The sequence below is a fragment of the Myotis myotis genome, unplaced genomic scaffold (assembly GCF_014108235.1).
Source record: "Myotis myotis isolate mMyoMyo1 unplaced genomic scaffold, mMyoMyo1.p scaffold_m19_p_8, whole genome shotgun sequence".
NCBI lineage: Eukaryota > Metazoa > Chordata > Mammalia > Chiroptera > Vespertilionidae > Myotis > Myotis myotis.
In genome coordinates, this window is record NW_023416390.1 from 24,446,492 (window position 1) to 24,464,334 (window position 17,843).

General features: G+C 43.5%; 1 protein-coding gene across 12 annotated transcripts in view; it reads right to left on the minus strand.

The window, feature by feature from the left end:
- The window catches only part of EPHA4 (EPH receptor A4), a 137,473-nt gene extending 122,073 nt beyond the window's left edge, over nucleotides 1-15,400 (minus strand). For 5 of the 12 annotated variants that reach the window (XR_004969299.1, XR_004969298.1, XR_004969295.1 and 2 more), the window contains exons 1-3: nucleotides 15,243-15,394; nucleotides 12,119-12,186; nucleotides 7,384-8,047 (exon numbers count right to left, since the gene is read on the minus strand). Coding sequence is in view for 4 of the 12 variants with exons in the window: in XM_036319310.1 (XP_036175203.1) it covers nucleotides 7,384-8,047; nucleotides 12,119-12,186; nucleotides 15,243-15,333 (823 nt within the window). In the remaining 8 variants the exon portion in view is untranslated. Of the gene's footprint in view, nucleotides 1-7,383; nucleotides 8,048-12,118; nucleotides 12,187-12,344; nucleotides 12,709-15,242 lie in introns of those variants that run through there. The other 7 variants (XR_004969296.1, XR_004969297.1, XR_004969300.1 and 4 more) reach the window with 6 other exon arrangements.
- Between the last annotated feature and the right edge of the window lie 2,443 nt (nucleotides 15,401-17,843).

Consider the following 17,843-nt stretch of genomic DNA (forward strand, 5'->3'; position numbering starts at 1 on the left):
AGGGGATATGAGAAAGGTTTTATGCCCTAAGTGAAAAAGATACAGTCTCTCAGGGTCTTGGAGACAGCTGGGGCCTTCTTTAATCATTCCTTCTCACAAGCACAAAAAACTAAAGAGAGAACTGAGCCATGTTATTGGACACAGATAAACAGTTTTTAAAAAACCAAGAGCTATAAATTGCTGTCTAATTTTATAGAAACATCGAAAAGGTTGAATAAATAAAACACCACATTTCTAAGCTACCTAAATCTCTCAGATTTGGAAATAGTTTTCAGAGCTTTCTTATTTCATTTCAATTTTTAATGTGTTTGCAGCAAGACTGTAGCACTTTATTACCTCCCAGAGAAACTAACAGGCTGATGGACCACTGCTGTGGTTCTCAAATTTTTGGATCTTGAAACTGCTTTACACTCTTAAATATATTGAGGAGACCAAAGAGCTTTTGTTTATGTAAGTTAAAGTTATAGATATGTAGCATTGTAAATTGAAATTAAATATATCTGTAAATAATTATTTATTGATTAATATAAAAATACTGGTAATAAACCCATTATATGAGAACACAAATAACATTTTAATGAAAAAAAAAATGATTATATTTCCCAGAACAAAAGAAATTAGTGGCAAGAATGGTATTTTCTTTCTTCCTTTATTTATAAATCTCCTTATTCCCTGGCTTAATCTTAGACAGCTAGATTCTCATATTTGCTTCTGTATTCAATTTGATATCACACATTGGGTAGCCTCTGGAAAACCTGCTCATGAGAGAAGGAAAGGGAAAGGGCAAATAACATTGTATTATTGTTAAAGAAAGTTTTCACCTTGCAAACCCCATGAAAGGGTCTTGGGGAACCCAGCTGGAACACACTTTGAGAACCACTGCACTACTGCAATTACTTGGGGAAGAGAGAATCAATATAGACAAGATTAGCCATTTTATACCATCCCCTACCCTTGCTTATATGTCACTATTGCTCCTCTAAAACACAAAACTCCTCTATTCTGCACCTAAATAAACTGCTTTTCTTGTTGAACAGACACTGATCAAATAGTCCATATTGTCACCACATTTCTATATAACAATAAAATTCACAATAATTATTTCCATGTACTGTGTTTAATGACTCTAGGCACTGGGCTAACCCTTCACTGTATGCATACATGTTTATATGTGTGTGCCATACATAATCACATACTATTACCATCAATTTGCTAACCTGAGATCAGGGGGCTTGTAAGTATCCATGACCATACATCTGGGTAAGTAGCACAACTAGAAACTAAACTCAAGTCTCAAACAGAAAGGCAGGGCCATAGCCATTTGGTACTAAAATAACTAGACGTTCACACATGTGTTGCAGAGATTTCTGAACTTTCATTCAGGCACAGAGAGGATTCATAAACATGATGTAAATACTTAAGACCCAATTGAAGTAGGAATTATAAACAAGGACCTCTTGAATACATTAGTCACATGCAAAGATTCTGATATATCATGTTGACTCCATGAAACATTACTCCACCAAATAAATGTTTAATATGAAACAGGCCACAATTCCTTAGGCATTTATTTATTCATTCACTCAATGAACATTTCATGAGCCCCCAGTATGTTCCATAATAGTCGCTGGTGTTACTTGTCTAGTTATAATTGACTGCACTCCTCCACTTACATTCTCAGGATACAGAAGTTTTACTAAATTCACTTGCCCAAGATAAAGCCAGAAAAATAACAAAGCAAGCTTAATCATTCAACATCTTAACGCAAATATAAAGATATGATTTACAAATTAAAGCGTTTGTTTAAAAATATTACCAGGAAAAACTAAGATAACCTAAATATCTACCAATAAGTGAAAATATAAAGTATGATATTTTCTGATATTATAGGATTCTATGATATTATAGAATTTTAATCATCAATTATGAAGAATGAAGGAAAGTTATATTCTCTAATGTGATAGTCAAGCATCCTAAAATCAAGACAACTAAGAGAATAATTCCACTTGTTATTTTTTTAAATAAATGCATAAAGATATATTTGGGTTACTTGTCAAATTGTGAAAAGTGGTAACTCATAAAAAGTTTGAGTAAGCCCTAGCTGGCTTGGCTCAGTGAATAGAGCGTGGACCTTCAGACCGAAGGGTCCCAGGTTTGATTCCGGTCAAGGGCACATACCTTGGTTGCAGGCTCCTCCCTGGCCCAGGCCATGGTTAGGGTGCATGCAGGAGGCAAAACAATCTATGTGATTCTCTCACATTGATATTTCTCTCTGTCTTTCCTTCTCTTCTACTCTCTCTAAAAAGATCAATGGAAAAAATATCCTCAGGGGAGGATTAACAAAAAAAAGAACTTGAAAAAGTTTGAGTAAGAGTTAAGGATGCAGTTCTTTAGTAATGTTAAATTCATCAATTAAAAACAAAACACACACACCCTTAAGTAGCAAAGTTCAATGATGTGAAAGTCAAACATATCACAACTGCCTGTTTTGCACAGTGGTAGCTGGAAAGCTATTAAATCAGTCTTTTTCCTAAAGCATCAAGTGTTACAAAAAGAATTATGTCTTAATTTGTTTTTTGAAAGGTGCAGGGAAGCTCAGTTAGACTAAAATAAATCATCAAATCCTAAATAGCATAGTAAAAAATCCCTAACTGAGATAATGCCTGTGTGATGCTTTGGTGAACCCAAAATAGAGACCATTGCCTCATTCACACTAAAAAAGAAGCTGGGTCACATGAAGCAGGAGAAATAAAAAAGCACAACAGAAAAAAAAAAAAAAGACAATAATTAAACTCTGTTCTTCTCATATATAAAGAATTGCATCTTTCAATCATCATAGCCACAGCCATGCTTCAAAGCCAGGATAAAGGCAGCCATGCGATTCAAGCAATTGATTCTTAAAGACACGATTCAAAGGTAAAAGAAAATAGTGTCTCTTCTGAATTATATTTTAAATGCTTTCTTTTCAGTACTTCTTTCTCTGAAGATTCTTAGGAAAACAAAGTCATCATGATTTTTTTGTAACCACAGTGCTCTTTTCAGAGGACAAATTTGAAATATTTCTATTTCACAGCCATCAAAGCATTTGTCTTGTTCTTTCTCAAAAGAGCTTTTAACAAGATACCTTTTGCTGATATAAAGGCATCATATATATGTAATGATATATAATATAGATCCTAGAGATATATAACCCCAAACAATTTATGTAAAGGTGTATATTTCAGCAAGGCTTGATTTCTGCCTGGCTGAATTTTGTCACAGTTGTGACCACTTCCTTGCCCTTAAGAGTGACTCTAATAAAGTTTTCTTTTTATTAGTTTCATTTTTCTATATATTCTCTGAAAATATTGCTTATTAATATTTCACAAAGAGTAAATCTGTAACTTTTATTTTTCAGCTTTTCAATTAAGCAAAAAATAAGTTCATAAAGAATCCTTTCCTGTCTGCCTTCTGCTTAATATTTCTGAGGAAAGGAAAACAGCCCTGTGAAACATCTGGCAGATGCCCTCCCCGAGGGGAATGGCTGTGTGTGTTGGGGAGAGGGGGTGCCTGATTTGATTTTATTTCTTTTTCTGACCATGTGAAGTGGATGGGTGACTAGACTTACTCAAATACTTTCTCATCCTCTGCACCCAATCACTAGGCAAGTTCAAACAACTGCACCCTTCTCCTGAAGAGGGCAGATGAGCGACCGACACTCTTTGTTGTCCTGCTGAGACTGAGCCAAATCATTTCAGAAAATGGTATTCAGGAGCACAATGAACTTGCGGCTGCTTCAGAGGGCAAGCCCACCATCACCCTGCCACTGGACACTTTTGAGGCAGCTCTTCACATCTCCATTAGCATGTACCGCTTGGAAGTAAGAACTCTAAGAGGAAGTGTAGTTCTGTCCCCAGTCCCTTGAGGACTCTGGCAGATGACCAGGGTTAGATTGAAACAACAGCACACCCCAGACCCCCACCGGCCTGACCCATTTTCGGTCAGGGATCCTTTGTCAAACATTTAAGATCTTAATCAATCTTCACTCTGACCTCTCAGACCCTGAGGAAGATGGATGAGGAAGTAGGTGACCTTTCACCTGGTCTTCTATTTGTCCTGCCACAGTATACCCATTGGAAAGACAATTGGGGAGGAACCTGCTGCCAGGGTTCTGAAGCCTTGCCAATTCTCCATTATATCCCTTCTTAAGCTCTCTTCACACCTCCTCTTTCTTGTCCCACCCCCTAATCACTTTTCTCTCACTCAAAGGAAAGTTCTCTTTCCTTCAGGGACAAACAAAGACAACAAAACAACAACAACAACAAAAAACCCTGACACTCTTCAAATATCATTTGCAATATGAAGTGTGAAAATGGACATTATTCTTTGTTAGGGCAAGGGCAATGCCTTCTCTCTTTAGCCTTGACTTCCAAGAGTGACTGGGAGATGAATACCCTTTTATTACTTCAGCTCAACACCTTTAAAAGTCGTCAGCTATGACTTGGGAAGAGCAGAAGGATTAAAAAAAAATGCTAGCATTTGCATCAGTTTCATACTTTATGATCTACAAGGTGATTTTTACCAATCTAACAACACCATGTCCTCATGGCAAGTCAGGAAGATGGTATAATTATTATCAACCCATTTTATAGATAAACAAACCATGGCTCAGAGGGCCTAAAAAACATGCTCAAGGTCATATAGCTAAGTGACCAAATTGAGACACATTTCCTTGTCTTGATGTTCCTTCAGCTCCACTTGGATGTTTCTCTGACACCCCAGGAATGATGTCAAGGATGGAGACAACCATTTTTATTACTCCTAAGACTTTTGCAGTCTTTAAAAAGTCTCACTCAAGTTTGGAATTTTAAGAATCCTTTGTCATTCAAGTTTTTCCTTTCTTCCTAAATTCATCAGAGATTCTTACTAGTAGAATCAAAAACAACAAAAAAGCAACAGAGTGCAAGGTTTTGTGCAAAAAAGTATCTTCTTAAAGAGTTAATCACTTTATTTTTTAAAACTTTTTGAAATATACATTTTTATTGGTTTCAGACAGGTAGGGAGAGGGAGAGATAGAAACATCAATGATGAGAAAGAATCATTGATCAGGCGCCTCTTGCATGCCCCCTACTGGGGATCAAACCTGTGCCCTTGACTGGAATAGGAACCTGGAACCCATCAGTCCGCAGGCAGATGTTCTATCCACTGAGCCAAACCAGCTAGGGCGAGTTAGTCACTTTATGCTTAGCAAAGGAAGTACATGAAGAGCAGGTGTGGAAATACCAAAGATTCTCAAAAACGACTCAACCAATCTTCCCATTCCATTAAATATCTGACCCTGTGTTAAGAACAGTTTGCTCAGAAATGAACTAGGCCTAAAACTTGGAGCCCCTCCCCTCCCATGAACTACATGATTAACTAGAGTCCCAAGATTATTTCCATAAAACAAACCACTAACATGTTCAATTGACTTTACATTCATTTCCCCCTCCATCTTTTTCTCTTTTCCTTCTAATTTGGGTTGTAAAACTGTCAAGGAGTTTCACAATGAAGCAACCTATGAATTATTGGACTCTGTGACAATTGAAAATCAATGACATTAATACAGAGAGATTCTAATGCCAGCCATGTGACCATTTGAGCAGGAAATGGAAGACAATATATATTTTAAATATATATAAAAATCTTGACATGTGAAGATGTGCATATTCTGTCTTAGAAAAATAGAAAAGGCAGAATAATTTACTCTAAAATGTGATGTGGTGTCATCACCCAGTTCATTTCACTATTCCTTCTATGATTATTATAATTCACATGCCAATAACAATGCACTCATATACTTTCTAAAATTGATATTAGAATATACTTCACAGTTTCACTTTGGTACAGGTTATCTTATAGTTGCTGAGTCAACAGCAAACAAAATGACAAAAGCTGCCTTTAAATTCCAACTTACAAATTTTCTAGTTTACAAATTTACCTTTTCTCTTTAGGTCAAAAGAAATGGTAGTCAGCCTTTATTCTGTTTTATTTACAATGAAGTTAAAAGACATTCATTGTTAGCTACCCCAAAAAATAACTGCAAGCAAATCAAGAATGACACTTTAGAAATGTATAAACTATGAACCATAACTCTATGACACCAAATTATCAAAACTGTAATTTTTCTAGTTATTATAGTTGATTTCCAGTCCATTGAGTGGATTGCCCCAAACACAGTTAATCCCCGTGTCATTAAGATGGTTGAAATGCCAGACAAATTGTTTGGCAGGCAGTTATTTCAGGCTCTTTAATCACCAAATCAGGTGAACCATGGGCAATCCAGTCTACAGCTCAACAATCACCCCAAGAAAAGATTAATCTGATCTGTTGCCTAGATGGGACCAGGGTTACACTCTTTAGTACTAATCATAATGAGATTGGCAGCAGCAAACTATTGATAACCACTAAAAATAAATACCAAGCAAAAATAAAAACCTTGGATAACTGATCTTTTTAAAGCCTTAAGCTACACATGACATGAGCAATCCATATACAAATGAATTACTCTCATCCCTTACTCAGAAACAAGGCTTTTTTAAAAAAATAAAAATAAAAACTTTAAAAAATCCTCAGTATTCTGACAGAAAAGGGTACATAAGGGAAGAAGGAACTGCATACACTCTATTTTAGGTGAGGAGAAAAAAAACACTTTAGTAATATGCTGCATAGAAATTAACATGATAAAAACATCAAGATTTCTTCAAACACTCAATAACCAAATGGATCACAATTTAATATCGCCTCCGACCACAGATGAAATAAGAAGACTCTTGCTAGTTCCTTATCACCTCCTGGGGGAAAGAAAGGTCTTTCATCAAGACTAATTTCTCTTAGGGACCCTGTCGATGGGTGCTCAGTGGAACAAATGCACTCGAAACACTGTCACTCCAAAAGGCAGGGGACATTCCCCACACAGCTTCAGAGATTTGAAACAACACAATTCATATTTCACATGTAAATTGTTTATGTACATATACACACAACCAGAGATATTTACCATTTTTACCAAGTCTATACTATGGTTTGAACATCTGTCCACCCTCTTTAAAGAAGGATCCATCAATCTCATTTCTTCAGCTTGATCATTTACATTTCCGAGGGCACATCAAGCCTGTTCAGATCTAAGTGCCCGATAGCAAATATGTTTGGCCTTCTGCTGATTATGGCAGCATCATTTACATTGTCAGGATCAGAACCGGCCCAGCCTTGCCACCTGGAGCTACAGCACTTACTCATTAGACCCCTCTGTCCCACCACATCCCACAGGGGCTGCTAATTACTGGCTCTACTCCATTCAGTCGCATCTCTGATTTAATTATGTGCACTGAGCCCTAATGAAAAGTACAATATGGCTCGTCTTACCTTGGCATTCTCCATTCCGCTCTTCATGCCCGGCATTGCAGAGGCAGTTGCCAATGGGTACCAGCCATTCACCATCTGCCCCGCAGTACATTTTTGGCACATCCTTCTCTTCTGAGTTGTTGACACAGGAGCCGCGGACTTCCACCAGAGAAGACGTATCAGCCCCCGTGATGGTGTCTGGAAACTGGGCCAGATTGCGCACGGTGAGCGGACACTTCTTATAGAACACGCGGACGGACACCAGGGCGATGCAGGCGCCCACATCCTGAAAAGCCAGGTAAAAGCCCTTTTTGCTCAGTGGCCCTACATCTCGGACCTCGGTGTTCAGCTTCATGATTCGGTCGCCGATGTCCACTTGGGTGAAGCTCTCATCAGCGGCGATGGTGTCGATCTTGGCAAACTGGCTCTCTCGGATAAAACGCTCCTTGTCGTTGTCCGATTCATAGTAGTACAGGTTAAACGTCTCCTTGCAAGTCCCCATGACGCCTGGAAGACTATTGCAGTCCCTCAAGGTGAACTTGATCTCAATGTACACCCTTTGGGCCCCTTCTCGGGTGATCCAGTCAGTTCGGAGCCAGTTATTCTGGCTGGGTTCCATCACGTTGCACACTTGGTAGGTTCGGATGGGTGTATTTTTTTCATCCATAATACTCACTTCCTCCCACTGCAAAGATCCGAAGAAAACGTATCAATCACAACCTTTCATCACACAAGGATCTGTCAACCCTATTTTACTCTCATACAACTTCAATTATTATTACTTTTTTTCCAAACGACTGAGCACCAGTCCTCACGGATAAAGCCTGTTATGGAGAAGACAAGACAGTATTTTATTGCAGAAGTATTTTTGCTTTTTAAAAATTGTTTCATTCCTTTGCCTTTAATCCACAGGCAATGGTGGATTTATTACTTGGGAGTTCTCAGCAGTTCCTTGTGGTGGTCTAACAACCTCAGTTTCACCTATTACAACAGCTACAATTTCAAGTGGCAACAGTTCAAATTTACTCATAAATGAAAAACTAGTATGTGTATTGTTTCAACAACTGAACAGAGACCTGCAAATTAAGAGCAGGAAGAGGAAAGCTTGCCAAAGGAAGACAATTATCAGTTAATTAGTGGTGCTCCTGTCAGAACTTTGCTCTCTAATACCTAAAAAAATGTCAGTGGCTTTTTTTCCTTTTCTTTTGGCACTGTCACTACTCTTTAAAGGGGGAAAGAAAATCTCGCCATTCTGGTTTTGGTAATCCTAGGAAGACAGAGAGTAAACTTTCTGGTTGGATTTCTCATATATGCTGTCATTTGTAATGGTAGGACACTTCTCAAGAGCATGCATTCAATTAAATGTTTATATTGTTCTCATTTTTAAAACATATGCACATAAGTAAACAAGAACACATACATACTTTGCTTCTAAATACTCTGAGGGTATTGAAAGCAAAATCGTAAGTAGCATTTTTGATTAAAAGCTCAAGAAATTTAAAAAGGACGGTGGAGTTGCAATCTACTTCCTAACAAAGATTCTCATAGTGGGACAGTCTGAATTCACTATGACTAAAGTGGTCATTTCACTCTTGCCTTTAAAAAAATAATCCTAAAAGAAGCAAGATTGTTTGGGGGTCCTACAGAGCTCTTCATTAATATCTGCAGTGATACACTTATGTAGATCTGGTATAAGTCAGCTTAAATATCTAACACATGAATATAATTAAAGGAAAAAAAGAGTTTAAGAAATGTATATTGTATAATAGCTCCACTTAAGCCTCCATCCGAAAATATAAGTACATAGAATCATACTGTATCTTTTAACGGGTTTCCCATCTGTGCATTGAAGAACTGTTAATGGATGGAAATGTTACTATATGAAGGGCCATAATGCATAAAATTCTCTATCCCTTTCATCTACTACCATTATGAAAGTTGGAACTGGGAGGGACAAGTACCCTGTCATGATTAAAATTTCTTTTTACCCATTAATAAACCACCAGTAATTCACGTAAGTGCAAAAATAGATCCCCATCTTCAAAAACAAAACAAAACAAAAAAACCTACTAGGCATGTTTCTCCTCTCCGAACAAAGAAAATATGGCAAAACACATTTATCAATGTAAATGAAAATACATAGGGATAGCTCCACAAAATTTATACAGGATAATTCAGATGCACTGTGAATTCTCCAGCCTGAACTTGATTGTTTAAACACACTGATCAATTCACCAGAACAATGACAAATCTCCCCTTAGTTTTGTATTTTACAATCAATGTCAGCAACTCAATATACTCCTTTAAATGAGCACAGCCAAGAAATTAGGTTTTTGTTCTAATGTTGCCATCAGGAGCCATCATTTTCCATTATTTTCATGTTTAGTTTAGTTGTTCTGATGGAAAAACAGGAGAGTTGTTTCTGACTGTATTGTCAAATAAGTTTTCTTTTTCTTTTTAAAAATAACAGCAACAACAATAAATAAAGGTCATTATTGGACAAAACTGTAATCCAAACTTTCCAGCAAAGATGTCTCAAAATAATCGAAAGACTCAAGTATACCCCGCCCCCCCTCAGCTAAAAAGAACTTTTGAAGCCAATCTATTCCTACTCAGTAGATTTCCAATTCATCCGTTACTCTAAGCCTGATAAATCCTCTTCAAATATAAAATCTAGAGATTAATTACATTTCATAATTTGGTACCTAATATCTCAATGGCTACTACCTGGTATGTATTTTGGAAAGACTATTTTTCTTATGCACAAGTTAAATTTCATTTCTAACCCCTCACAATAATACTTAAATGCTACATACGTAATATTTAAGGAAAGGAAAAAACTATTTCCACTCAGCCCATAAAAGTCTGGGTTTTATACAATAATCAGTATGCATAATATTATTTTTGTAAAAGACTTCAAGACAACCAAGAAAAGTTTTGTGTCTAGAAAAAGTGACCAGGTGCTTTTTCAGCAATTCGGGGGATAGGGGTGGGGTGTGGAGTCTACAGCATATTAAATTGCAGTAAAAGCTTTCCAGAAACTAGATAGACCATAGACTGTACTAAAAAAAAAAAAAAAAAAAAGTGTCACTCCTTGCTTTTAATAGGTCCATGTATATTTAGTGTTAACAAGTTAGATCCAAAGTCATACTTGATGCATTCTCTCTTCAAGCTTTAGAGCAACTAGTAAGAAAAATAAGGCTTATTAAAAATTTTTAATGCAAGTACTGGTACCTTCCATCCTCAATTGAGCATACAGTTCTAATACATTCAACCTACAGAGCAATAGCTCTAGTGTAGCATGGGAAAGTCTTCCTGAATCAGTGACCTTTCCAGGGTATAGGATTAACAAGAGTCTGACTCTCACAAGATAAAGCTGTACCTTTCTTCGCATTCAAAGGATGAGGGCAATTGCCTGCAATCAGCGGTGAATACAGCCTGTCTACACTGCCAGAAGCCTGCCAATCATTCTCTCCCCCTTTAAAAAAATGGTTTTGAGAGCAGACTGGAATTTTTCAGCAGAGACTCAACTAACTACAGTCAAGTTCAGGCAGAAAAAACAGGAAGGCAGGACAATCTCCGTTTCATTTAAATGGATTATGAGAACTACTTTGGAGAAATCCTAAAATTCTCCAGTTTCATGATTGTTTCTTATCTTGTTTTTGAAACCCATCTTCTATAATAGTTTCTATGCATCTTTATTTTCTTTTCATCTTTTATTGCTTATGCAATTGTTGAAGCACCATAGTGGGTGCTGGCATTACAATTTTTGCCTGGTAAAGACTCAATCTTCCTTTCATCTCTATTGTTTTTAATCATTTGACTTAGTCATAGATTATAAAATATGCAAAGGAGGGCTGATATGCTTAATTTTTTAAAAACCTGAGAGTTATGTCAATTTGGCAGAAACCAGAGATACATATTGTACTGATTTTTCCCCCCAAAAAACGAATTCATTTTGACCTGTTATTAAGGGGTAAGGTTGAGGTGAGAGAATGTGTCCATTGACCTACTTCTAGTCTCTTAATCTTCCAATGGAGGCAGTGATGGCAAATTCTAGAAGAAATGAGCAGTGCATTCTCTCTCACGCTTGTAATGCAGCCTCCCCAACACCAAAGATCCAAGACTCCAAATACTTAAACTTTTCACATTTAGCCCCAACAATGCTCAAGCTTTGATGCTTGCTGCATGTACTGTGCAGGGGGCACGAGCTCATAAGGCTTTCAGTGTGCAAGAGGGCAGCAGCTGCTTTAAGGTGGTCCTGACAGCAAGGTAAGGAGCTCCTGCAGCTTAGCTTGTGCACAGAACTGAACCTGTGACTGGGACAAAGAGAAGGGCTTTCTCCCCAGTATCTTTATTTATTCATTTTCCTCACCTGGAAACAGGACAGTTGCTCTAACATGAACCCGGTCAGGACTTCATGGCCATCACAGTGATGTAGGCATCAATTCTAATTAGGTCTCCAGATTGCCTTTTTTGTTGGTATGTTAGTTTTAAATAGGCATCTAAGTTGATGCCTCTACTGATCTCCTAATTTTGAAAACCCTTTCTGCCCTTTTGGTTTCTAGTTCTACCATGACAGACCTATCCAAGGGGAGTATAGGATTTCTGCAACAAAGCGTAATTCACTTCATAGGCCATGGCGGAAATCTGACCCCCTCACCACAATCAACAAGAATCAAGCCATTAGGACTTTCAGAAAGTTGCTAATCACTCCTTTTTTACCCTTCTGAGCAGAGAGCCACTCGGAACTTACCCCTCCTTCCAGAGGGCTTGCTATCCACCCAAGTTCTCCCTGAACGGATCTGGAATCCAATAAGGTAACTACAAAAAGGAAAAGAAAAATAGATTAATTTCCAATTGCAAAAGCCAATACTACAAAAACCATTTGCCTGAGCGTTTCCATATGTGCTGAGGGTGCGCATATCCAACTCTGATCAAACCTAAACTTGGTCTCACTTATGTAAATAATCATTACTCACTTGATCTTCTCCCCTCTTTAAATCTGCAAGTTCTTATTTATTTAACTTGCTGAGCATTTAAAATTCCATCCCAGGACTCAGTTGATTCATTTTCTAAAAAGGATGAATAGAGAATCTCAAGTACAATTCAAAAAATAAATATATCTATGTAGGGCAGTTGCACTCCAGAGCAAAATCTGCATTCATCTCTGTCTGGTGTCTACTGGAGTTATTTGTTTTTACAAGTTTCAGATGACCGCATAACTCATCATCATGGTGACAGAGCCACAAGTGAATTCTATCTGAGAGTGCTCAAAGGGTCAGGAAAAGGCTCTCTCCCCGACCACTTTCCCCCCCTCCATCACCAAATAAATCGGCCTTGGTGGTGGTATCCGCTGCTTTTTTAAATATCAAAGTTTCAAGGGGGGGGAAGGGGGGGAGAGATGGCAGACGCGTAGAATTAGAATGCAAATGAACTGAATGATTCTCTTCCCCAGGTCTTTTAGAGGACACACAGAGACTCCTCCTCCACCCAAGAGGAAATCACTGATTTGAATTTTAGGTATGCAGTAGAGTTAGTGTGCTAGTGTTACACCTAAGCGTGTGCATCGAAGATTAGGAATCGGAGCCCCGCCCAGGCAGGAGCAGGCCTAGGCACCTAGGACATTGAAAAGGACGCAGTCAATTCCTAACCTCTCTCTCCACGTTCTCTTTCCCACCGAGATCCGCAGGCCTGCGGGTCGAAAGGCCCATCTCAAAGGAACCACTGGGTTATTAATTTGATCGGCGAGGCTGGCTCCTCACGCTGGGGGAGGGGTGGGAAGAGGAAGCCTTCCCCTTTGCTCTGGCGCACCCCAACTCTCCATCTCACCCCCAGGCCTCTGTATTCTGACCATGTCCCCTCTCATTTCACCACGAAGTCAAGGAGTTAATATCTGCCTCTTTCTCCTAGTTTCCCCCAAAAGCCTGAATTCCTGGGATCTGTTAATTATTTTAAAGTGTAGAGCCTTCCCTGGGTCTCCCCCGCCCGGAGTTGCGCCCCCACCACCGGCCTCATTCTCTCTTCTGGGTCCCTAGAGAAAAGCCCGCTACATCCATTTGGATTTATGTAAGGTGGATTAGGGACACAAAGGGAACAATAAGACCCAATTTACAAAAAAAGGGAGGGAGTAGAAAGGGAGGGTAAAAGGGAGAAAAGGAAACGTGATGGGAATAAAAAGCAACAAAATGAATTATTTTTTAGGGGGAGGAGGAGTTCGAGAGGGGGGTGACCCCCCCCCCCCTTTCTACATCAGCCTATGGCTCCATCCGCACCTTTTTGTGTCTAGGGCTCCCAAGTTTTGCTCTCAAAAGAAAAAGCAAGAAATGGGTGCAAAGAAATTCCCTGCATCTGGTGCAGTGAGGTCTTAGGGGACGTCCTAAGAAGCGCGCCAAGTAGCCAGCGGGACGCGGGATCCAGCTTCGGAGAAGAGAACTGACCCTGGGGACCAAGGAGCCGCAGGGGCCGAGATGGCACCTGGACCCAGGTCGGAAGGAGGGAGGGTGAGAGAGCGCCCCTATTCTCGCAAGCAGTGTCTGCCGGCAGGTGTGCGAATCTATTCGAGCTTCGTCTGGCGAACTCTGGGTACCGGCTGCCCAGCCAAGGCTAAGTTGGGTTTTGGCTCCCTCCTTCGGAACAGGAAAAATGATAGATTGTACAGGGATGGAGGGACGGATCCGGAGAGATAGACGAATGAAGAGCTGGCTGGCTGGCTGGCTGAATGGATGGATGGAATGGGGGAGGTGAGTGGTAGGGAGGGGTGAAAAAGTAGGCGAGACAGATGCAAGGCTAGATGAACGCAGGCTCGAGTGCAAGCATTCGCCGGAACACACGGGCGCACCATCAGGGCACTCGCGCACAGAAACACAATCCACCTCCACGCGGGCACCCACGCGCCACAAACACGCATTTGCCCTCGCGCGCATGCACACACGCACATGCACACACGCACATACACGCACACACACACGCACACTCAACTCGCTTTTCTCTGAGATCATCAGAAACTACATGATCAACCCCCACCTCCCCGACACAGACACACAATCCTTCCAGCACGTCCGAACAGACGCGCCGAACACCGAGCGCCGAGACGGGTCCAGTCGGTTCCGCACGTTCTCCCCAAACTAACCCAGTGCACAGTTCTGGGGCAAAAAGCAAAAACTCGAGTCCGTTTAACTTGCCGGCGGGTTGCCCAGGTCTGCGGGGTGATCTGAGGAGCGTGGGGCCCTTAGACCTGCGATGGCACCTCGGGGAGCCGGAGCCCAGCGAGAAGAAAGGTGACTGACGCCGGATGCTAGAAATCAGGTCACCGGCAGCCGCGAGCCGCACGTCTCTGCTGCGCAGCGGAGGCTCCGCAGCCCGGTCCCGGGAAGCGCAGGGCTCGGGAAACTTGGCAGAAACCACTGCTCGCACGGCTTCCCTAAGAGCCCGGGAGCACCCAGCTCTCTCCCGGCTCCAGGCTTCCGTTTTCCCGTCGACTGGGGCTGGGTGAGGGAGTGGTGGTAGCGAGGGCTTGGGCCACAGAATTAGTATGTTTAATCCTAGCGTTGGCTCCCGTGTATCCCCTCGGGGCGCTTCGAACTGGCCTCGCGGCGGATGCTGCCAAACTTTGTCCTTTTGCTACAAACTTGGGCAGTCTCGCCGCAAGCACGGGTCACCGCCCGGGTCAGGACACTCGGCCGCCCCGTGCCCCCTCTTGGCGGATCCCCTCTCCCAGGCTCCTTTCTCTCGAGTCTGAGAGCACTGCTCACGCGGGGATCCCCGTCCTCTCCGCCCCCCCCGCCCAACACTCGCCGGCCTCACGCTCCGGAGGAAAAAATCACCCGCGGATCGTCCCCTCTCTGTCCCCGACAGCAGAAAAGCCGCCCCACTCGTACCTTCGTTCGCGGGGTACACCCTGGAACCGGTGACAGCGTTGCAAGTCCCAAAGAGAAACGAAAAGAGGACGAAATAGAAAATCCCAGCCATGGTTCGCCGGTGCCAACGCTGCTCCTACCGCTTCTATCCCAGTGGAATAAATGCTTAAGTTAGGAGTGCAGCAGGCTGAGGACATTGCCAAGGGGGTGGGCCCGGCCCGTGACGCCCACCCGCCAGTCCGGGGCCCGCGGCCAATAGTGGCGTAGACCCGGCGGCCTGGCCCCGCCCCCACGGAGCCGAGCCCGCCTTGAGTTCCCGCCCCTCGGGGCTCCCGGGGCTTGAGGGGGCAAGATTGGCGTGGGTCCCCGCCCCCACCGAGGGAGGCGACGGGGCCCCCAGACCTCACCTCAGGGGTCCAGCCCCTGGGCCGGGGAGGGAGCTTAGAAAGTCTCTGAATTGGTTGGGGGGGAGCCCGAGGAAAGGTTGGCAATTCCCTCTTCCCCCTACGACGGTTTGAGAAGGAGGCAAAGGTCCTTTTATTGAAATAAAATAAGTATGAAGTTGGCCAGCCTCTTTGCTGTTGCTCTTTCCTGAGGGTCGAAGCGTTTTGGTCCGGTGCGCCGGGGCTGGGGCTGCACACGCACTCCTGAGCCCGGCACAGCCTCCCTCTGCTACCCGGCCCTATTTCGTGTCTTTATTGCGCATCTCCGTATGAAATGCTCTTTGGAGGGGATTCTGTGGCATGATTGACCCCATTCCCCAGACCCCCTAGATGCCTGGAGAGCGACCTGATCGGTCCCCGTCGTCTAGTGCAGCGCCGGGGCTCAGTCACTGTCTCCGCTCTGAAGCGGAACGAAATGACTTTCCAGCGACGGAGAAGCCCCCTCGGCCCCATCTCTGCGCTCACGCCTGGGGGCTCACCCGGGTCCTGGCTCCCACCGCGGCAAGGCGCTCCGGGATGGCCCTGCCGGCAGGGAGCCAACTGTGTGTTTCCCGGGGGTTGTCCCTGGAACGGGACCCGGCAAGTCCCAGACGCGGGGAATAGAAGCCAAGGGCTTAGGTGGGAATCTGGTGGCCCACCGCTGACCGGCCTTCGCAAAGGGGAACTCGGAAGCTGCCCGGAGCGGCTGTGCCAACTCTGCGCTCCGCCCGACAGTTCTCCCTGCCCCAGGAGACGCGGTGGGCAGTGGGACCCGCAGAAATCTGCTCATCTGCCCCTGCCGATGTGCCCCGGTGTCTCTGTTGACTCTCCGGGGTCAACAGTGGCCCTGATCGGTCCCCCAAACCCTGGCTGCAGGCGCAGCCACCTGAGCGCCGTCCTGAGATAGCAAAGTAGCCCGGGAATTGGACCCCAACGCGGCTCGGTGCATTTCTCCAGACGTTTGCACGGGTCTCGTTCTCAGATGAGGCATCCCTCCTTCCTTTCTGCCAGGCCGCGCCTCCTCTTGCTCCCTCGGGGATTGGGCCGGGTTTTCCTCCTGAGCCTGGGTCCCAGAGGGAGGGCGACCTCCGGGAGGTGGAAGAGCCTTTCCTGGCAGCGGCTCAGCGTGAACCAACTGCGCCACCTGCCGGCCATCCTCGGGAGTGCGCGGCCCCCGCTGAAGGGCGAGCGGACAAAGACCGCAACGCGCAACCGGCATCCCGCAGAAAGGAGAAAGGAGGTACGTGGGTGCGGTATCTTTTCATCTACCCGCCCATTCTGGCGCACCCGGCCGCCGCTAGGTGTAGTGGCCGGCGGCGGCGGAGAGAACCCGGTAGTCCTGTCCTGTCGCGCTTCTAGCCAACGGGTTACGGAATCGGAAAAACATTTCAAGGAGAAGCTCACAGGCAACATCCCAAGGGTTGCCTGAGTACTTGCTGTCCCCCCAAAGGAATCCTAGATAATAGGGCGGGGGGGGGGGGGTGCGAGTCAGTGCGGAGGAAAGAGCAGATTGCGGCCACGATTTCAGGTCATTGGCCTCCGTAGCACATCGTGTCTCCTCCGTGACTCACTCGTGCAAACTCAGACCCGGGCTAACACGATGGGCAACTTTTACCGGAGCGCGCTCGGCGAGGCGCTGGGCAGGAGCTGCGAGCCCGTGGACAAGAGAGAGGGAGACAGCTTGCGCAGCTCCAGGCATTTTGGCTTCGCAGTACAAGACCTGCTGAAATGTCACAGTCTGAGGATGTGGATCTCAGTGATTGTAGCTGCTGCTTTCACACGAGTAAAAAGGGGGGAAATGCACACGGGGGATATATACGTATGTGCGTATATAAATTATTTAAAGGAAATGCCCGAATTCCTTTAAGGAATGCGTTTCTAGGTTCTTTCATGTGTCCTCCTGGGTTTGGGGAAAGGAGATGAGTATTGGTTTCTGTCATTTGGCACACAGACTCAGAAGGGAAAAGAGCCATCTGAATTCCGTTTAAAACATTTTAAATAGTAGCTGGTTGCCTCTTTGCAAGAATCTGAGTTTTGCATGTATGTGTGGTTGAAATGGAAAATTGACTGCCTGCCTCCTTAAAAACAGTAAAATTTCTAAAACATGTACCATCCACCCTTCCCCCTCCCACCCTCCCCCTCCCCCATACCCCCCATATACACTCTGAATATTAAACAAAGGCTTCCCTTGCCACAGCTG